At 45.6% G+C, this 23,279-nt stretch overlaps 1 protein-coding gene across 1 annotated transcript in view; it reads right to left on the reverse strand.

The window, feature by feature from the left end:
- The window catches only part of TEDC1 (tubulin epsilon and delta complex 1), a 639,294-nt gene extending 620,102 nt beyond the window's left edge, over positions 1-19,192 (reverse strand). The window contains exon 1 of the mRNA XM_085627166.1: positions 18,944-19,192. Coding sequence (XP_085483292.1) covers positions 18,944-19,069 — 126 coding nt within the window. The 5' untranslated portion in view covers positions 19,070-19,192. The remainder of the gene's footprint in view (positions 1-18,943) is intronic.
- Positions 19,193-23,279: the final 4,087 nt, after the last annotated feature.

The raw sequence follows: 23,279 nt of genomic DNA on the forward strand, positions 1-23,279 counted from the left end.
AAGCATTTCCCTGCGGTGTTCAGCTAAAAGCATTGCCACTATCTCCCCAGATTTACAGAGATTATCACTTCGAGGCCCGAGTGGAGGGCCGGAACTCGAAATACTGAATATCTATGTTAGAGGCTCCAGGAGCGGAGGTTCCACTCTCCCCCTAACTGGCATTGATGAGGAACTCAAAAATTGTGGTTCAAATTCCCTTATCCTACTAGCAGGGGATTTTAATTGTACTTTCGAACCGCTCGCAGTTGAGGATGTGTTGGGTTGTAGAGATGACGATGCTAGAAGAGGCATTCCATCTTTGTCCATCGCTCCAATTAAAAGATGGTCTCAAAACGCCATAGACCTTAACGCGCTCTGTCTAGAATATGGTTTGAGAGCTACTAATGGCAGATCTAAATCTGATCAAAAGGGGGCACATACATTTAATAGAATAGGCCATTCGTCCAGGATCGACTATGCCATGTTGAACTTCTGCCTGTGGCCCTTCCTGGAGGATATGGAGGTTCGTCCGTCTATAGAAAGTGACCACAACCCCCTGTTTTTATCCTTCTCTCATTTGTGGAAGAGCAGCCCCTCTATCCTATTTCCTCATGTGTGGAAATCCTCACACGAAGTATGTCCTACTAACTGTGGCAGGCGCCTGAAGTGGAAGACGTTCAGTGGTAACGAGACCAAGATGCGGGAGGCACAACTAGTAATGGCTAATATCTCATTGCGCCTAGATTCCCCCTCTATAAGTGCACTAGAGGTATCTGTAGCTTTTGCGCAAACCACAAAGGCTATAGGTGACCTATTTATAGCCAAGAATGCGGGTAAGGGGGCTAAGGGAGACTCAAGGAAGGGCCCATTTGGTTGGTTTACAGACTCTTGTCGATTTGCTAAAAGGGAACTATTAAAAGCTGTAAAAGCCAAGAACAGAAATTTAGTATGTACAGCCAGGGGCAACTATAAGAGAGCTCTAGCAAAAGCAAAGGCAGATTGGGAAGACCAGTTTTGGTGTGATCTCAAAGCCGCAAGCGCAAGAAAAGATGCAAAGGGCTTTTGGGACCTCTTGAGATCCAGGGAGAAACCGGTGGACTCAATGATTACTTGTAATGTTCCGGAGACTGCATGGGTTGATCACTTCACTAAACTTTACTCAACGCCTCAGGAAGCGGGGGCGACCCTGAGTCCCTGTCATCCTTACGACTTTGCCCAACTTAAGGATGAGCTTCAGTTTACACCTAAGGAAGTGGAGGGGGCAATAAATAATTTGGTCCCCAATAAAGCAGCAGGCCTGGACGGAATTCCCGGAGACCTGCTACGCGCTAACCCAGATCATTGGGGAAAACTTATCTCTGCCCTACTAAATTCCAACTTCGAAGGGGCATCTCTTCCGACCTCATGGAAGGGTGCTGAGGTCGTTCCTATTTTTAAGAAAGGCTGTCGGAACGACCCGGCCAACTACCGTCCAATAAGTCTTCTAGACACTTCTCAAAAGGTGGCTGGTAAGGTGGTTTTAACCAGGATACTGCAGTGGGTGGAGGACAAGGGCATCCTCTCTGATTTCCAGGCAGGGTTCAGAGTAGGCACGGGGACAATTGAGCAATCCTTCAGATTAATGATGCTTTACTGGAAGGTTGTTCTCCTGGCTAGGGGCAGTCTATATCTCGCCTTTATAGACTTGCGGACTGCCTTCGACCTAGTTCCCCGTAGCCAACTCTGGAGAGTATTAAACGAACTGGGTATTCCACCCTATTTGCTAAACCTGCTAATAAATCTACATGCGGACAACTTTGCTCAGATCAGGTGGGGTAGCCAGGGGCAAAAAACAGCATGCATCCCTGTAAATAGAGGGGTACGCCAGGGATGTGTTCTTGCTCCTACTTTGTTTTCTTTATACGTTAATGGAGTGGTGGAGCACCTGCTCCAACATCCAGCAGATGCACCATCCCTGGCTGGCAAAAGAATACCTACCCTTCTATTCGCAGATGACACCCTCCTGATCTCAAAATCCCCGGCAGGTTTGCAGAGCTTGCTAACCAATTTTAAGTCCTTCTGTGATGCAAGAGGGTTGGCCATTAACACTGCAAAGACAAAGTATCTGGTCCTTAATCCCCCTAAAAAACTGGCCAAACCACCGACACTAGATTCTGTCGCGCTGGAGAGAGTCTCAGAGTTCGATTATCTGGGCGTCCGACTCTGTGACTCTATGAGCTGGAACTGCCACCTCCAAAAGATGTTGTTGACACATAAGAGGGTAGTGGGGGCCTTGCTTAAGGAACATCGCGCCTCATCCTTAAAACCTATCGCTGCTGTCCTGGATATTTACAAGGCAAAGGCTGTAAGCGCCGCTCTATATGGAGCTGAACTTTGGGGGGTCCAAAAGGCAGATCTTCTTTCTCGTTCAGAAAATAAATTTCTAAAAGATCTAATGGGGCTTCCGTATAGTACCCCAAACCTCCCCTTGTTCCTGGACACAGGAATCTGCCCATTGCGAGACCATGCAAGGCTTCGCCCTCTTCTCTTATGGGCAAGAATTTGGAGAACGCCAGAACTATCCAGCTACGCAGACGGCCTAACCGACGTGCTGGGTTCCTTAGCCTGGGCCAAGATTCCTTGGTTGAGGGAAGTCAAGCGTCTTCTCTACAACCTTGGCCTCGGCGAATATTGGACCAACAGATCTGCTCCTCCTAAGTTGGAGCTGAAAAAGATTTATTGGGCCTGGGTAGCGGGTACTAGAAATAGTGATGCCAATCTATGTAGGACTTCCATGGATTTTCTCCTAATTAAGGATGTGGGTTTCCGCGAACCTTATCTGGACATTATTACAAACCGCAAGGATAGGGCTTTGTACTTTCAATTTAGAATAGGTTTACTCCCTGTTGGTGAACTGACATCTAGGTGGAAGGCCCCAAGCCAGACAATCTCTTCCTGTCCCTTTTGCGAAAACAGGCTTGAGTCTGTGCCCCATTTACTGTTTGAATGTTTGGCTTATTCAGCCCCCCGAAGGAGATGGCTTAAGCCTCTTTGCAGAATATTGGGCACCAGGTTCCATTTAGAGGCCATTCGAATACTAAAAAGTGACCCCCGTCCCCTTCTTGTTTGTGGGTTAGCCAAGTTCCTTGGTTGGGCTTGGCGTATCAGATCAATTAGGCTTGCTTATCTTGTTTAATTTGTTTTTACTCTAGTTCTCTGGTTTTTATCTAATTTATCAACACCAGTAGCGCATCTGAATTGTTTGGTCTTTTCGCAATGTACTGATGTTTTTTAAAATTTTAATGTGTGTATTTTACATGTATGCTTTTAAGATATATTTATATCGAAATAAAGCCTTTGATTGGTTTCTGCTATCACAGTGCCAATAAGGAGAGCTACAAGAAGAACAGGACCGGTATTTTGAGGAGAAGAGGGTCTCTTTCCTTCATTAGTTAAATCTTATTTATCATTGAAAGTGCACTGTCTGCCACTTCTCCACTCAATTTCGAAACACTATGAAAGAAGCCACAGGCAGTGGAAAAGACCAGCATTGAAAGAGTGTCTCGACTCAAAATGTATCACTGCTGCTCAGTACTAAGGCATGGGTGCTGCTTAAGTTGGAAAAAAATGAAGTGGAGTTGCCCAAAGATTTTCGTAGGATCTTACCAGCAGGACAACCCATATGTTGGGGGTTGCTGAATATGCCTGGTTTTGATTTCAATATCATGCCTTACTTTCCACCACCCTGAATTTGGTATCTCTCTTACTCTTGCAGGTAATTTATTCACCTCCACTTTCTTCCTATAATTCTCTCAGTCTTTCACACCCTTTTGCTCTGGGTCAAACCCTGATGATTAAAAATAAGTCTGGGTCTCTAAAAATGGGTGGCGCTGCATAACCCCTCCAACCACACACATAAATTAGGCACTGCAAGGTTCCAGAACAATGGCTCGGGGGCTGTCTGGCTAGTCGATTCTTCACTGATTAGAGGAAGTGCGCTCATCAAAACTGTCAGTTGCTGAGATGGGTCTTCTCTCCCAACATCGTATACCTGCCATGTCTACATGTCCTGCCGAACGTTCCATTGGGGTCTCAACTGCACCACGCTGGTATATCCACTGCAGTGCTCAGTGAAAGTGGGCCAACGGCTGTGTACTCATGACTAAGAGTCAATGTATACAGAGCTACCATTAAAACCCATTCAAGTATCAATGGTTCCCAGTAAGACGTGGCCAGAAAATGCAGTATTTGCCACAATTTTTCCGAAAGGTGTCTTGACGGATAATACACAAGACTTTGTATAGCTGTATGTGTGCGCTCTTCAGTTTTCAACAATTTTTACAGGCGCTTTCAAAACATCACTGGACACATTTCTTTTACATTCTCAATATTAATTTCTTAATGTGCTTAAAAAAAACACAGTTTCATAGCAATTATCGCAAACAGTTTTAAAGGTAAGATAATATTAATAGGAATCAAAATTCCTGCACATATAGCTTGCTCTTTAAAATCTCACTATTTTGTACCATTATTAGGTCGAGCCTGGGCAGCACATGCGCTGCTCTGCGAGCCATGCTGTATCGGAGTATGAACTTGAAACTCTCTGCCAATATTTGTCATTGGCTTGTGTCATTGTCCTTCATAAATGCCGGCTTCTAATTTGTTAATAGGCTTTAGTCCCTCCTTAGTACTGTCTTGTCTTCATTTGTAATCTCCCAAGAGGACAGGCCCTTTTACTTGGGTTGTTACACAGTAGTCTTATTTATTCTGTAAGCACTATTTTCTTTCATGGTTTCTCTTACTGCAGGCACTAAATGCTTTCTGCAACATTCAGCGTGCCATGAGCCCTTTTACCAGGCGCTTACATTAAAAAAAGCATTTGTCATGTTCACAAATAAATGCTTTTTTTGGTAAAAACAGCCAATGCCGCGTTTTCACTTTAATAGCAGCCGTGGACCTTTCTTTAGAAAAGGCTCGTCTAAAGAAAGGGGCGTGGCCTCTATCAACGTAAAAGCGCAGAAGGGGGCACTTATAAACAACAAGCATTTGCAATCCAATAAGTCTTGCATTTTAGAAACTTTGACCTGTGTTGTACTTTATTATTGCACTTTTGCAGTTCAAAATTACGCAATTGCGAGACCTATTGCATTGCAAATGCTTCTTAAAAGATACTGTGGAGCACACCCCTGCCCAACCCCGAGACCGTCAGCTGGACATCTGGGGAAAAGTGCGGGGTTAATGGACAAAAAGAGAACGGGGAAAAAAAGAAAGTTCCTTAATAGGGCTGGAAAATAGTGTACTGGGAGTAAAGAGAAAACATATATGGGGATGTAAAAAAAAGTAAATAAAAAGGAATCTAAAAGCAAAAACATGAGATTCTTAAGAGAGATAACGTAACTTTAAATAGTAAAAGTAAGAGAGTAGAACGGTGTGAAAAAGGATCATTTCTATTACTCACAAAAGAGACCTAAGTGAATCAATCATCTCTCGATAAAGTGTTACTTGAATTATCACACATATTATACCGAGGAGCACTCATTATAAACTTCAAACAAAAGAACGACAAACATAAGCAAATGAAAACTTAGCATACTGGTCCATTGGGGGCGCCCACGCACGCCCGCCAGCCAAACTGCGCACTGTCACTACAGAACACCACTACATAGAAAAGCCTACAACACTGGTCAGTGCTGTGTACTGGAATAATCAGTTAGCCGATACTGGAGTTCTGAGCCTATCCTGCAGGAACAACAATCACTGGTAAACTCCGCCCCTCCCGTATCATACACCTCAACCTGCACATCCGTGTGTACTCTACACCAATCCCGCCCCATCATGGCATCACAAAGCTAAAACATGTAAAGAAAAACATCACTTACATGGCGAGGTCCCGTCCCTTTCTCTTATAGAAATCAAGGACTCTTGTACCCTCACTGCTTTGCTCCTCTCTTACATAACTGTTTTTTTCTCTTTTCCTTTCAGGGCCTCCTCTTCCAGTGAGCGTATCCTTCTTCCTCAAAGTGACCACATTCCAACAATTTATACAGACTCTGTTATTAATCTTTTTAAAGCAGAGCGATATTTCTCTGCAAATTCAGTACTTCCGGGTCGCATGGAAGCCAATCCCATGGCTGCGCATATTCCGAGGGTCGTCCTGTATCTGGAGGAACTGGTAATGTGTAAGTAGAATGGGGATTGGAGCATTGCCGTTACTTCCTATAATCCTAATAAGCTTCGTAGAACTTCGATGTGCCCATTGGCTGTGGAGTCCTCGTCTGCCTCGTTGGTATGTAAACACTGACCTAGACAGTGTGTGTGTGCCCGAATTTCACACTGTTCAGTGCGGGCATAACGGACCTGGCAGTAAAATCTGTGCAGGGCGTTGACAGCTGGTAGCGTCCCGGGAGGCCCTGCGGTTGCCACTGGGCTCTTAGTGGGATAAGGAGGGAGATGAGAAGAGGAGGGCGGTGCCGGGAGAATAAAAACAAGATAACACGACCAGCTGCGCATTCTCAAACAGCTGAAATTAAACAAGCCCGGCGGAGCGTGGCGCGCGCGTGCTTGGGGGCGGGGGAGCGGACCCTTTGAAGTGCTCCCAAAGAGCGGAGTGCATGGCGGCACCAAGCTCGTGATTGTGCGCGAGCTAGCAATGCAATCTGCTTTTTGGGAGCACTTTTAAAAGACCCTATAGTCTCGCTTTGCGATCGCTTACGTGATAGCAAGGCGAGACCTAAAAGGAGTCAATACTTTCATTTTGCATAGCAGGCAAAAGAAAAGGCATCTGTGCACCTCTCTGTTCTCTTGACTAGTGTTTTCATTCACTTCAAACAGATATTTACCACTGGGATATTAATTTATCAAATCAAAGCGACTAGCATTTGCTCAATGCCACCACTCAGGAGTATTAAGGTATCATATGTAGCAGGAAGAGAAACACTTACAATGGTCAGAGTGTTAAGCCAGAAAACAATGTGTTTTCAATCTACTTTTAAACTGGAGAAAGGTAATAGCATCTTGGAGTTCATGAGCTCAATCCACCTGTTATCCCCTAGATCTTTCAAGAGTTTCCACCCTCATCTCCCCCTCAAGTGTAACACATTTTATCCTGTGGACTTCAACCAACTTTTTTTCTCAGTGATCTATTGATACTTTTGAGGATATGGGGTTGAAATCTAATTTCCCAATGAACAAAGCAGACAAGGTGAATGGACATGTAAATCAAACTTAAGGCTCCAAAATGGACGTGATTGGCTAATGAAAGCCAAAAGGGTCTCTGTAGAGTTAGACACTGAAATAATAATGCCCAAAACAGGCCACCACATTTGCTGCATGGTTTTGGATCCCCCGTAGGGGACCCAAGACCATGTTAGGGACATCCACAAAGACTGACTTACAGGACTCTAAGGGTGACACTATGATTGCCCGGGCTAATGCGGCAAGAATGCCTTCTGATAGGCATGACTGTAGGCAGAAGAGCAGGCAGATGATCTAACAGCAAGTTTTAGTAAGCTGGTCAGCTTACCTCCACAGGTTCTTAAAGTCAAGAAAAAGCCTGCTCAAACATGTTGCCTTCCCATATGAGACTTAATATTGGAACCACCCAGGCTCCACTGATTGTAAGATACACCAAGTGTAGTAAAGAAAGAGCAGGGGGATGCCATCATCAGTTCGGTCTTGTCAGCATTTAATGTCACACAACTATCCCGCATCAAGTCTGGAAGCCCTCAAACAAGGAGGTCAAGGTCATGGAGTCAACAATTAATTCTCCATTCAATAGAAGAGGTAACTGACTGTCATTGTTATAGATGTGAAACCCTATTCCCCAAAGTTCAAGTAAATTATGTAAAAGTTTAATACAATGGATAGCACAAGGGATAAAGTGAAGCCTTGGGTAGCGCCATATGTCGAAGTCAGACGGAGCAAGTACATCATCCTTAACAATCTAGTGATTCTGTTTGTCAAGCAGAATCACCAGATTAATAAGGATGTTGTACTTGAACCACTGCAACCATAAAGAAGGAAGGGGAGACCACAGCAATGCACAGTAGGCATCAGATATACCATGGTCCATACTATCAAATGCAGCCAAAAGGGTCAGGAGCACAACGTTTGGCCAACCAACCTCTCATCTGCTAACTGGGGCACTGTCTCCTAAATGCTAACCATAGACATTTCCAAACAGTGGTACGGTTGAACACCTAATTGCCTAAATGTTAGTTTGCTTCCAAAGTCAACAGCAAAAGATAAAGATGGGTAAAGAGCATCAAATTAAGATACAATGTATTGAAAATAGAAGAAAAGCAGGTTTCATACATTCTCATCTAAACTAGTAGGGTACTTACCACCACGAAAGAATCAATAGTACATAGAAAGTCTTGTAATAAAGGGGCAGGGAACAGAGGATGGTATCACTATGGAAAAAACAGGATCAAGAACCTATCAGCATCAGATGGGTGACTGCAGGTTGAGTAACTGCCAAGGGGAGGTATCAAGCTCCCAAGGGCCACAGAGCAGCTCTGAACACCCCGAAGAAAATGGAGGGCTCCCAACAGGGTTATTGATTCTCAGGAAGAAATTTAAGGAAATCTTTTTTTAATCAAAATACACATTTTGCAGGAATGATTTCCTAGATGAGATCAAATGGAATGATTTCCTAGATGAGATCAAACTAATAGGGAAATAAGAGAAAAGAGACAAGCATGCAGAATCTCCCACCAAAACTTTGGGCGGAAACCAAAAGAAAATTGTTCACCAAGAACAAACTGGCTTTTGCACACCCAGATGTACAGCCAGTAAGTGCCCATATAATATTGTCTCTGATGAGAAGATTGAAACCGTTGCTTCATTTCAACACAAGTTCGAACACTGAATTATTGAAGAAGAAACAGTGGAACATGTCTACAAAACTTCTCCAGAGGCATGCCTAAGACTTCCTTCCAGGAAGGCGTGCTCTGAATCTCTATCAAAGACGGCACATGTGGGGAACACTTCCAGAAAAAGTAAGCTTAGGAATCTTTGATAGAAATGGCATTTATTGCAAACAAATATATGTATTGCTCCATCCAGATATGTCTCTCTTGCAGAGAAGCTTGACTTAGGAGACAGCATGTCAAGGAGTTTTTCACAAAGACAGTAGATCTTGGGAGATGTAGTCCGTCGGAGCAATATTGTCAGGGGGAAAAACCACAGCCTCCAATAGGATTCAAGATCCCATCGGGGCGGCGATAGCCCTCCTATCCCTACAATAGAGGCAGTGCCTGTGCAGGCACCGCCATAGGGACAAGGATGTCCCTTTCCGACTGTCCCAATTCCATGAAAAGGTAGACAGAAAAGGCCCCACGCAGGGTCCCTGTCCTCCATAGGCCACTACTAAGTGGCCAGGGGGACACATGTAGGTTATAACATCCCTGTACCCTTTAGTTTTTTTCTAGTGAATTTCTAAGGTTTTTTTAAATTCTATTTTCTAACTATAAAGTCCCTGTAACCTTTGGTTTTTTCACTGAATTTCCAAGGTTTTTAAAATTATTTTTCCTAACTATAACATACCTGTAATCTTTGTTTTTTTCTAGGCCTGGGCGTAAAATCTGTGAAGTGATCAGTCATTATCAAATCAAAAGTAGAAGTTAAACTGCCTGGGATTCTTCCTACTTGGTAGGGAGGCAGTCTTCCAACGTATTTTTCATCATACTTTCCATTGTTTTCCAGGACCTGAAGACTAGATCCAGTCTTAGACCAGGATGTGTTGTCCCAGATATTACTGGAGCTATTGTGCATGTATTTGAGTGTGGATGGTTCAGTATTAGATGTTAGCTGGTATCACAGGTTCCAGTGTGGGCACATTAAGTTACTGACTGAACATCAAATATAGAAACAAAGGGAATAAGAAATTAAGCGACTTTACCCTCTGCATTTCTTTTGCAAAATCAGCAGATTTTCCGTTTTTTAAATATTTAGCATGATAAATGGGGCTGTTCAAAACATACTTTCCAGCAAAGACAGAATTATTTTTTCCTCTGCATTAACAAATATTTTTGCTAAAAGTACACCTGATCTCTTTTATAAACAAAAAAGTTTTGAATATTGGGCCCTTTCAAACATACATTTTTTTAGTAAGCATAGTAGCACTCATAAACTTCGGTTACTTACAAACACATTTGCAGAGTGGTGGTGAAGGCGGTGAGGCCTATGACCAGCTCACAGCAATCCCGCTGTGTGGGACTTACTGGAGGCAACAAGAGGGGTCTTGGCACCCAAGGACCCTCCGCACCCAAACGGGCTTCATCCCCCAACCAGTAGTGCACCAGGAGGCGCGTTTGCAGAGTGATGAGAGAAAAGGGATGTGGCCTCCGAAGACCTATCAGCAATCCTGCTGACTGAGACTTACTGGAGATAACAGGAGGGGTAGTCGGTCCCCAAAGACCCTCAGCAGCCAAGGGGACTTCATCACCCAACCAGTAGTGAGCAAACGAGGCGTGTTTGCAGAGTGATGGTCAAAGAGGGAAGGGATCCAGCGACTTGCCAGGCCGTCTTTATTTTGTGATTGCTTTTTTGTATTAATGGGGAATAGGGGGATGTGTGCCCCCAAACTGCTCCCCTCCCAGGCCGATTCCAGCCCCGGAACCTATCCCCTGGGGCCGCGCCTCAGTTCTGGGTGTCCTGGTCCTACCCAGAGCACCCAGTGACTTTCGCTGGGGACCGCAGTGGGAGCCTGAAGGCTCCCCCAGTCTCTGCCAGCTCCCTGCCTCTTAAGGGAGCCTGCATGTCTTTCATGCAGAGGGAGCTGCTGAAAAGTCAGCTCCCTCTGTGTGAAAGCAATTCTGCTCAGCTTCCAGCAAGCAACAGTATTTTTAACGCTCTCGCTTGCTGGAAGCGGAGTGTTTGCTGTGGCTTGGAAGGAGCGGTAAAAGCTCCCGCCAAGCCACAGCAAACAGCTACGTCCCGGGGTAGGCAACCCAGGTCATGGTAGGAGCTGGCCCTGGGGCCAACAGTCCCCAGGGCCATCTATGGCTCCAAGCAGGGGGCTGCATGGCTCCGCCTCCAATATTCTTGGGGGACTGCCCAGGGGAGGTGTCAGTCCACAGGGCCGAGAAAGGCTCGGGAGGGGGGGCCACGTGAACCCCTTCTAATTTTTTAGAAACAAACTTGACCCCGGGTAGGAGGTGGGCCCCAGGAGAGGGCCCCCTACTACAAATGTATTATGGCCCTGGGGAGGTGGTGGTCCCCGGAGCCAGGGATGCCCAAGAGAGCCCCATAACAATGCATTGGCCCTCGGGAGGTGGTGGTTCTCAGGGCATGCGAGGGTCCAAGAGCCCCCACCCCCTATCTGTTTTTGGAATGTGGCTTCACTTTTTCGGCTGAAGCGACAGTCCAATGTGGCTCCTGCTGATAATTAAACAAAATAAATGCTTTTATGTTCCTGGGAAGTCCCTGTGGGAACCCCCAAAGAGGTCTAGGGAGGGTCAGGATATTTCTACCCTGCCACCTTTTCTTTTTTAACTTTCTTTCTGGGACTCAGCTCAAGTCAAGACAGCTGCCAACACTTCCTGGCTTGACGTGTTGGCAGCCAATCATATCTCAGCACAAAATTATGAAGGGTTGTGATATGGGTATGGGTTGTGATATGGGTATGGGTTGTGATATATATATATGGGGGCTTAAAAGAGCTTGTGGCTAGCTCCTAACAACAAAACCAGACGCCCTTCCCCTTCTTGAAAGGATGTCAGCCCACACAGGTAAGTGAAAGTTCCTCTTTTATTGCAGTGCAAAAACGATCGGCATGATGCATTTTAGCCTACTAGCCTTCCTCAGATGCCTTTCATCGAATGATGATTCACTGTTCACTTTTTAAAGCGCCTCACTCCGATTGGTAGAGACACTCCCACATGATTTCAGGGGCGGGTATTCAAACCAATGTCCGAACCTCCACAGCTGCAGCACCACCTGCGTAAGTACTTGCCCCAGTGGGCGGTGTCCGCAGCTACACCACTGAATCCTGGATCTTGTAGTGAAAAGAACGAAACTTTCATTCCTTCATCCAGCCGCAAATCACGACAGCGAGCCCAGACATCCATCGCTGCAGTGAGCATGAACGTAGCCACGCAGTCATGGCCCAGCAGTTCCTGGCTTTGCAACTCACTGCGGAGTGTGGCGGTTCAGCGTTTCCCAAGCGCCTTGAGATTTTCCACACGTTTGCCACTGACCGCCGAACTCTTATGGACGGAGGCTTAAAAGAGCTTGTGGCTAGCTCCTAACACCAAAACCAGACGTCCTTCCCCTTCTTGAAAGGATGTCAGCCCACACAGGTAAGTGAAAGTTCCTCCTTTTATTGCAGTGCAAAAACGATCGGCATGATGCATTTCAGCCTAATAGCCTTCCTCAGATGCCTTCAGTGAGTTCATGCTCACTGCAGCGATGGATGTCTGGGCTCGCTGTGGTGATTTGCGGCTGGATGAAGGAATGAAAGTTTCGTTCTTTTCACTACAAGATCCAGGATTCAGTGGTGTAGCTGCGGACACCGCCCACTGGGGCAAGTACTTACGCAGGTGGTGCTGCAGCTGTGGAGGTTCGGACATTGGTTTGAATACCCGCCCCTGAAATCATGTGGGAGTGTCTCTACCAATCGGAGTGAGGCGCTTTAAAAAGTGAACAGTGAATCATCATTCGATGAAAGGCATCTGAGGAAGGCTATTAGGCTGAAATGCATCATGCCGATCGTTTTTGCACTGCAATAAAAGGAGGAACTTTCACTTACCTGTGTGGGCTGACATCCTTTCAAGAAGGGGTATATATATATATATATATATATATATATATATATATATATATATATATATCATCATGCTCGGATATGAGGCCGCACTCCGCATACAGTTCGGTAAACAACCTCTTTATTTAATAGGTATACAAATTCTCCCCCAGTCATTAATTTCTTAGGCCTTACGCGTTTCAAAGGTTTTGTCCTTCTCGTCAGAGGCCAAGCATGCGGAAAGAAAGTTTATCGCCAGATACAGCACCTCCCCAGGCTGTTAATCATTCAATGAACCTCCGGTGTGCTCAGTGATGTCACCACATTTCACAGGGCCTGCTGGGTGATGTAGTGTTCATTTGGGCATTTTCCTCCCTCCAGTGGGTTTCAAACTCCATGCATAATTCAAGAAAAGTTATTGAAAAGCCCTCCAGTGGGCCCCAGGGGAGAATGCGCATACCTTTCAATTTAAAACTGCAGCGCCGTTATCAAGGGGGTACAGTCCCCCCGCCGGACCCTCATTACTTTCAGGCTGGTGCGTCGCCTCCACGGCCGGAGCCGCCGTGATTTAGACATCATCAAAGGGTGCTCGGATATGAGGCCGCACTCCGCATACAGTTCGGTAAACAAACTCTTTATTTAATAGGTATACAAATTCTCCCCCAGTCATTAATTTCTTAGGCCTTACGCGTTTCAAAGGTTTTGTCCTTCTCGTCAGAGGCCAAGCATGCGGAAAGAAAGTTTATCGCCAGATACAGCACCTCCCCAGGCTTTTAATCATTCAATGAACCTCCGGTGTGCTCAGTGATGTTAAATAAAGAGGTTGTTTACCGAACTGTATGCGGAGTGCGGCCTCATATCCGAGCACCCTTTGATATATATATATTTATCTCTCACAGCAACTCGCAATACACTCCCGCTTGTGCGCGGAAATCACCAGTGCAGACCAACTTGTGCAGCATTATTTTTTTATTTCTCAATCTCCTCTTGTGTCAGGACGCGTTTCGGCCATCCAAGCGGCCTTGATCACCTGATCATACGTCACAGAGTAGCCCGTTTTTAAAGTGCAAGTGCAACCATCAACAATAGACATAAATAACATACTGTGATTTCATTACTGCAGATCATCTCAAATTTACCATCATTATTCACAAAACATGCTTTTAAATTCACACTCATGTTCGGAAAATCCCCAATTGCTAAAATAATTTAACACATAAGATAAAGGCATAAATGCCCCATATATTTTACATATAAATATGTATCTCTCTATAATGTGTGGTTGGGAAATATATAATGAGAGTATCATCAATACGTTTGGATTTCTCATAAATTGATTTGTTACACGATGTACATAAAATATAAAGTGCTCACCAAATAAAGTGCTATAGTCATATCATTTCAAAGTATACACAATACTTAAAAACTTGATATACTATAATACAAATAAAACCATTGAATATACAATATTGCAACAAATCCCAGGGACATGAATTGGAAGAGAACACTAATTTGAGGATTACAAGATATAAATATATTTCATCTTTTGAGGAGCTATAGTGTGCAAATCAATCCTGAAGAATAAAATTATTGATTTAATAAAAATAGCCCGGAGACATGTTTAAAACAATCAATAAAAAAAACCACATAGATAAAACTACCCATGAAATTCTTAAAATTGATTATAAAAAACAGTGTCCCCAGAGACACAGCCAAATAATGTGCAGATGTCCCCCTGATATAGGGTACCCTATGTTTCTTGATGGTTTTCATAATAGGGTATGCAGATCTTCCGTTGTATTTAAACCACCTGGCCATTTACTATTAAATTCCAATATATAGTTGGTCTCTAGTCTACGGAGGGTAGCCTCCCTATCCCCTCCTCTCTTTGTTGTAGGGATGGACTCAATGGCAAAATAGTGGAGAAATCGAGGGTCACTGTTATGTGTGGTTTCAAAGTGTCTGGCGACAGGGTAATTCTGATCCTTGTTGGTTATTGCCCTCAGGTGCTGGAGGATTCGCTTATGAACTGCCAGCTTTGTGATGCCAACATATTTGAGGTGGCAGTCACATTCAAGGACATACACACAAAATTCAGTTTTGCATGTTAGATGTTGTTTTATATCTCTATCAGTATTAGAGAAAAACGTCCTATAATTTCTGGTATTATTACCAAATTGGCAAGCTCTGCAGCTTGTGCATTTATAAAATCCTTTCCTAGCTGTAAGCCAGCCTTCCTTTTTGCAGAGCTCCTGGCTATTTTTAGACAGGACATTGCCCATACTAGTGGACTTTCGGAAGGCTATGGCTGGATTGTAGGGCATCAGTTCACCTATCACAGGGTCATCTCTAACAAAATGCCAGTTTCGTCTAACAATATCTCTCAATTGCTTCTCCTGTCTTGAGTAGGTAAAGATTAGGCGGACTGGTTCCACTTTATCAATGGCCATTATATTCTTGTATTGGAGAAGTTCTTCCCTAGGCTGGAGCTGTGTTTTGGTTATGGCTGCTTTTACCACTCTGGAGCTGTATCCTCTGTCTAAAAACCGGGCCTGACTTTCCATTTGTTTTATCTTCATGTCAACTGGGTCACTGCATATGCGCTTAATTCGAAGCATCTCCCCATATGGGATACTATTTATAAGATGTTTGGGGTGTGCGCTTGTGGCATGTAGCAGTGTATTTCCAGCGGTGGGTTTTCTAAAAAGGGTAGTTGTTAACACATTATTACACACTAAAATTTCAACATCTAAAAATGTCACCGAGCTTTTACTAATATTAGACGTAAAATTTAAGTTAAATTCATTATGATTGATGTTTTCTACAAAATGTAAAACACTCTCCTCAGAACCTCGCCAGACAATAAATAAATCATCAATAAAACGCCACCGGGAGACTATATTGTTTTTACAGACTTGCTCATGATCACGCTGAAGGACCAGCTCCTCCCACCAGCCCATAAATAAACAGGCGTAGCTGGGGTAAAAGCTGGCCCCCATAGCCACACCTTGTACTTGTTGATAAAATTGATCATTGAACAAAAAATAATTGTTTTCTAAACAGAAAGATAACATACTAAGTAACATTCGTGTATGTTCAGTGTGTTCCATTGATCTTCTGTTTAAAAAGTACTCCACTGCTCTTAGGCCATCCATGTGCTTAATGCATGTATATAAGGAAGTCACATCCAATGTCACTAACAATAATTCAGAACTCCATACTAGATCCTTAATTTTTTTCAAAAAATCACTGGTGTCTTGTACATAAGAATCTAGATTTTTCATGTGGGTCTGAAGAAAGTAATATATATATATATATATATATATATATACACACACACACACACATATACACACACACAATTAGAAATTTCTTTGAATAACTCTGCAACTACTGAACGGATTTACACCAAACCACAAACAGGCACTTCCCTGGGCCAACAATTACCTTCCTGCTAAATTTGGTGTAATCCTGTTCAGTAGTTTGGGCTGTAGCCCTGTCTAAATTTCCAATGGGAATTAACATAGGGAAAACACATTTTGGGACCCCCTTTTCCGCGGCCCCCACTAGATGGACCACCCCGAAACTTTCAAGACAGCAGCTGAAGTGAGTGGCACAACAGTTTTGAAAATTTCAAGACGATTCATCAAACGACACCAAAGTTATTGACAAATAAAAAAAAACTTCTATGGAAACTAGGTCCCAACTATAACTACCTACTGGCGACCGCCATATATTTATATATATATATATATAAAATTCATAAAATGAAGCTCATGCACTAGACTTTTAGGATCCTCTCTTGTTGACTACATTTTGCCTTTACCGCACACACAGATGTAAATACAAATGTAATATTTATTATACACTACAATTTAATTTGTATTATACACCTCATGTATAATATGTGATGTACAAATGTATTTTCATGTAAACCACTTTAACATCCAGTGGGATAAATTACAAACCCGTCAATCCAAAAAAAGAATGAAATAAACCCTAGCATATCCCTTAGATGCTTAAAACTGCCTATTGGTCTTACGTTCCTATACACCCAGTCACCCTACTCTTTTCTAAGGCTTTAAAACCACTTACCATCTTAAATGGTTGATAAATTTCATTAATTAATATAACATCAAAGACAAATTACCTGTTTTTATCAAGGACCTTGAGATATTCCCCACGTCCTTTGTAACATAAATAAACCACTGGGGCCACTGCTAGATGAATTGTGGCACTTTACAAAAACCCTACCTAAAAACATAAAATAATAAAAAAAATAGTAAATCATCCCAAAATATACTTCTTGGACCATGAGTCATTTGCATGGGTGGCAGCACGGTGTTACCACACACAGCACGAGAAACCATGGGCAGATCAAAGCTTTGCTTGATGTACTAGTTGAGCACAGCGCAAAGGGGCTGGCGTCACAGGAATCCTGCTTAATTAATATTTATGAGGCAGAATTTAAACCTATGGTTAAGAGTTGGAGACAGAATCTCTCCTCTGTTAATCATGTAACGACCCAATGTTACACGACCTAGGAATGTAAGTTGGGGTTTCAGTTATAAGGCTTCAAGGGGTTCTGAGGCAGACAAGTCATAGAATTCAACAGAGGTATTCGATAACAATAGTGACGTTTTAATATTGACCTGCTCCAAAATTATCTCCATAATATTGGCTGTCAACATGTCACCATTAAAAGAAGACGTGGGGTTAAGAATGGAAAATCTACACTTCCCTAACCTTGACCATAGATTGGTAGTCGATATTGTGGAGTTTGAATATGTGCAGTTTGAGATTATTGACGCCAATATTGTGTCAGACATATTTCAAGTCTCAAACTCTCTGTCTTCAGAGATAACGGCATGGGGAATCTCAGAGAAGGCAGGTATAAAAGGGATCAATGTAGGTACAGACAGGTGACACAGAAGTAACAAGAAGCTGGAAAATTAAGTAGCAGGGAGCATCACAAATTGATAGCTGGTTCAGAGTGATCATATGTCTAGTCTGGGAGCTCCAGTGATGTCATGTCTTGACGAACCACAGAAGAAACTTCTACCAACCGAGGAGGCAATAAGACAAATGCCCCTAAAAAGGACAGATCTAAGGGCCTCAAAGATTAACGCTTTAGTACCACAAAACAGAAAATTATGGGTTTCAACAGCTGACAAGTGCATGTTTCAAAGACAAATGGTCAGAGCTAAAGGGATGTCATAGATTACATGTTTGAATGACCCATAGATCATATATAATAGGACTAAGAGACAATAGGCTTATCTAGGTGCACATAAACAATAGAACGGGAATCAAATGCAACACGTTTAAGGGCCATGGGGAACTGTTCTAGTGGCTGGAAAGAAAACGGATGGGAGACTGGAGCAATACAGTCGGGGACGACAGAGCAAGGTATGAAATCTAAAGGCCAGGGGTCTACAGGCAATAGAACCGTGTGAAAAGGGAGGGCATGCCTCGCGATAATAGGGCTAAGGACCAAGCACTGTCTCAAAGATGCTTAGGCCCCCAAGGTAAACATGCCTATGAGCTCATAAGAGGTTAGATTCAGAGGCAACGATGATGACAGCAATAAAGGCCATACGGTGCAAGGTCCAATGCCGGAGTTTTGGAATACCTGCCAAGTTTCCCAGGTCCATGCGTGAATAGTCAGCCCAGTCTAAATTTTTCTGAGAATTGTAGGACGTGTAATCCGGCTTTATAATTCGATAAACAAGTCTCATAACTCTTAGACCAAAACAGGCGTGAACTAATTAGTCACATGGGAAATATAGAAGCAAAGAGCTGGGGGAGAGCAGACGCATGCAGGCCTGTTGGCTCCCCAGGCAGGGTTGTCACTAGATCCATGTCGTCACAGTCATGGGTTTATCTCTTACTAATCATCAGGTGTATCAATGATTCAAGGGGAGCAGACCGCGGCTTCAACGCCCAGAGTACGTCAAGCTGCCAACCGGAACTCCAAACCTAGGAAAATGATGAACTGAAGACATAGAGTTGAGTGGGGAATCCATTCAGAGAAGGCAAGTGCTGCAGAGTCTATATGTACCCAGACGCGCCCAGGAATTAAAAGAACAGACGTTGGGCAATAGAAATACCGGTAAAACGCCCCCGCCCCAACTACCAAAAGGCGCAGCGATAGCATAGTATATTTATTGTGCGCTTCACAAGTGCTAATGAACAGTAACAATAATCCCCTTGGAGCTCACCACCCTTTTCCCCTCTCACCGCTGGAGCTTGGTTGAACTTTGCCTGCCTGAAGGTCTCTGGGCTCGGGCCTCCACCGGAGGCACCTATCACCCGGCACAACGCGTTGATAGCTTCCTTTAATTGACTGCTCGACCCCCGCTTCATACTTCGTGCCTGCCCGAAGTCCCGCCACGCAGGTTTGATTCTGTGTCGCCGCGAGTCTGTTGGTTAGCAACGGAGACGTCACCAAAGTGACAGCTCAGAAACTACGGAAAGCAAAATGGGCCAAACAGCTTTGGACAAGAATGTTTGCCGTTCGTGTTGATGCGATGTATCCCTTGTCGGTTTCAAGCAGATATTCAAAAGCAATATTTTTCGATCGCCTCATTGAGCGTTAGTTGTGCCATTAAGGAAGTTAGCTATGATTTCTACAGAACGTATGCCCAAACTACATGCGAGAACCTGCCTGCTGCTTACTAACGGATTTGGCGGTAATATTGCCATTAACAAGTCCTTGTTTCATACACGAAAAACCCAACCCGAAATCGCAGTGATTTCAAAATCAAAATTTTGGCATTTACACATATTATTTTTAAATTAAATATTAAGCTACCTATTAAAAAAATGCAAACATTGATATTTTAAAATTCTATTGGTACAAATATTCTCAAATACGGAATTAGGAAATTACGCGCGACATACTGCGGTAGTATTATTTAGTTCTTAAAGCAGCATTCCAGCTTTTATTGAAAAGTTTTCACACAAGCTTCAAGGCAAAATTGTGTTTCCGTCCTGTTTCATTGGACCTGTATACATCCAAGATGGCCGCTACTACATCAACCATGCTGTTCGTCTTTTGCTAGTGTTTTCATAAAATGTAAACATACGACGAGCCATGTTGAGATGGCGCTGGGCTGGCGCAGAATTGAGAGAGAGAGCGTATTTTCAAAATGTAATTTAGCATAAAAGTCTACTAGATAGATCCGATTTGTCAGGACACAGCTTCATTATGATGAGTGCTTATTCCTCGAGCTTGTGGTCTCCTCAGCCTGTGCTCCGCTGGAGTTTCCATAGTACCCCCAGGGGCACCCCGCTGTCCCCCCTCCCCCATAATAGGTTACCCAAGACAGTTAATGTTGGGTAACAATGCTGCAGGTTTATTACATAATTCCAGAATATGTAATGGGTGGGTTATCTTACGGGCGATCCAAGGGCAGGCAACTAACTGAGTCGCCTGCCCGCCTGATGAGCCAGGCAGCGCAGGAGCGATGCCCGCCGATGCTGCCCTCCAGGTGATTCTTTCTACGATCACGTGCCGTTGGTAATTCTACTCAGGCCCCCCCTCTCGGGGCGGAGCGTCGCATAGCAAGCCCCCGGTTGTTCAGGCCCACAACCGCCCGCAGGACTAGCGGGGCGCCGACACGGCTTCCGGGACCTACCTTGAGGCTCCTTGGTTTTGGCTCAGGCACCCCCTATGGTGCCGCGCAGAGGTACCCTTTGTACCGGCCTGCTTCCAGATCGCCCTGTAACTCCGCCTGCAACGAAAAAGAAAACATTACAACGCTCAGAAACCCCCCCACCCAACGCCTACGCCGGGTAAGCGGTAGGGAGGGAAATGGCGAGGTGGGCGACAAAGAGGTCGCCAGGAGGGTGGGGGAAGGCTAAATAGCCTCCCCCTCACACCAGGGCCAGGAAGTGACACGCATTGCGCGTCACTTCCGGCCAGCCCGAGGAGGGGGGCTCCGGTCTGCGTCCCCGCCCCCCCCCCCCCCCAGTGGGAGGAGGTGTGGAGGGGTGACCGGTGTCCCGGGGGCACTAAGGCGCCGACCGCCGATTGGCCCCCTGCGGGGGCCGCGGTCAGCGACATAGTACCCCCAGGGGCACCCCGCTGTCCCCCCTCCCCCATAATAGGTTACCCAAATGACACACACAAGACAGTTGGTGTTGGGTAACAATGCTGCAGGTTTATTACATAATTCCAGAATATGTAATGGGCGGGTTATCTTACGGGCGATCCAAGGGCAGGCAACTAACTGGGTCGCCTGCCCGCCTGATGAGCCGGGCAGCGCGGGATCGATGCCCGCCGATGCTGCCCTCCAGGTGATTCTTTCTACGATCACGTGCCGTTGGTAATTCTACTCACGCCCCCCCTCTCGGGGCGGAGCGTCGCATAGTAAGCCCCCGGTTGTTCAGGCCCACAACCGCCCGCAGGACTAGCGGGGCGCTGACACGGCTTCCGGGTCCTCCCTTGAGGCTCCTCGGTTTTGGCTCAGGCCCCCCTTATGGTGCCGCGCAGAGGCACCCTTTGTACCGGCCTGCTTCCAGATCGCCCTGTAACTCCGCCACAGCCCTGGAAGCGGCTCACCGTCGCAGCCAGGGCCCCCCACCAAACCTTGTTCTTTACCTGCACCCTCTCATCTCTAATGCTTCGCTTAAGTCTAATAGAAACAGGTCCATGCCTACTTGGGACAGATGTACCCCATCTAAGTCGAAGTACCCCTTTATATTCCCCCTAATCATCTCGTGGCGAATAAAACCTAATCCCCTTTGTGCCGTAAACTTTCGCATAGCTCTGTTGCATAGCTCTGTTAATACGCCTTCTAGAATGTTCGACCGCTTCTATTGATTTAGCCCCCCTCCAGGACCTTCGTGGGATGATCTCCGACCAAACGATCTCGCAATGGCCTAGACGCTTGCAAATCTCCCCTAAGTCCCTGTTCATGGCTAGCAGCAACAGTCTCCTTCCAAGGGTAATGAGGTCATTCCCCCCAAGGTGAATCACCAACATGTGAGGGATGCTCGAGCCGTGTGATCTTAGTCTCTGCTCAAGCTTGTTCCTTAGCTCAAACCATCTCATGCCAGGGAAACCCATCCACTCCACCTGAGACTGTGGGAAGTGCCGCATCCAGTTTCGGTGCGACGCCCATTGTGCAGCCCGGGCGACAAATGAATGCCCGATCACCCACACCAAGCGCCCTAATAAAACAGGAGACATGGTGTACACACAGGGTTATTTAATCATAGGGGTTATTCAATCAAAGACAAAACACGATAAATCACTGCAAACACACGAATAAGTGAAGCCAACATCACGGGCGAACATATCTTTTATAGCAGTCGGATTCCCAGCGCCCTACTTTCTTTACCTGAGCAGGCGCTAAACCCGCGAAGTGGGCGGCTGTGGCAGCGCCAATGTGGAAAGAGTGGCTGGAGTACCTCTTTTCCGTCTGGGCGAGCCCCGCTCTGGACAGGCTGGCCCTGATCATCTGCTCAAACTGGTATCTAGTTACAGGGGCACGGTCCCTATGCAACAGCAGGTATCCGGGGGCGGGGGGTCTGCACTCCAAAAACACCTTTACCCAATGTACTGGGCAGAACCTGGGGTCGCCAAGGGGCTGAAGAACCACATTAATCCCACGCCCTGCCTGATCAGTCTTGGACTTTCGTAGGTTAATGGACAGGGAGTCAGAGACGGACACATCCGAAATGGCCAGGGCATCCCCTGAACAGTCGTCCTTAGACCTGGCCACTACCTCGCTAATTCTGAATGCCCCGAAAAAGGCTAGGCAAAATGTTACAGAGAACAGCGTGGCCTCATAAGGTGAGTGGGTTACCAGCCCAAGGGCGCCCAGCATGCCCTTCAGAATTTCGAAGTCGATGGGAGCTCGGTTGTCAGGTACCCTGGGCTCCTCCCTAGCCCAACCCTTCATGGCAGCCCGGATGGTAAAGGAGTTAGTGGGGTCCGCCCCACCGGACAATCTGGTATCGAGGCTCACAGCCGCCAAGTGACTACCCACCCAAGAATGGCTTTTTCCTTGCTCCCTAGCCCACACGATAAATGCTCGGACTTGGATCGCCATCGTAGCCCCTGATGTGCCCAGCGCCAAGGATGCTGCTTTAAAGGTCGCCATGTGCGCGCCGTTGCGTTTCCTGGTACCTGGGGCCAGAGCTCTCTCTCCCATCGCCTTCAGGCTCAGTCCCACTGCAGGATCCTCCATAGACGTTCCGGGAATGGGGTCATCTGTGCTCTCGCCCGCGGCCAGGACTTCCTGAATCGAGAAAGAGCATCAGAAGCCACATTTTTCACGCCTTCAATGTGCCTGGCCTTAAACTCTACATTGATGCGTAGGCAGGCCCTGACCAATTCCCTCAGCAAGCACAGCACCAGCAGGCACTTGGCAGTCTGGCTGTTGATTGCCTGGACGACCGCCATGTTGTCAGACCAGAATATGACCTTCCTGTCTGACAACGCGGCGGGCCAAAGGTGCAGGGCAACAACGATGGGAAAGAGCTCAAGTACAGTAACGTTTTTGGTGACCCTGCGCCTACGCCAGACGTTGGGCCATTCCTGAGCACACCAGTCCTCACCCAGGAT

Source organism: Triturus cristatus, chromosome 9 (genome assembly GCF_964204655.1).
Source record: "Triturus cristatus chromosome 9, aTriCri1.1, whole genome shotgun sequence".
Taxonomy (NCBI): domain Eukaryota; kingdom Metazoa; phylum Chordata; class Amphibia; order Caudata; family Salamandridae; genus Triturus; species Triturus cristatus.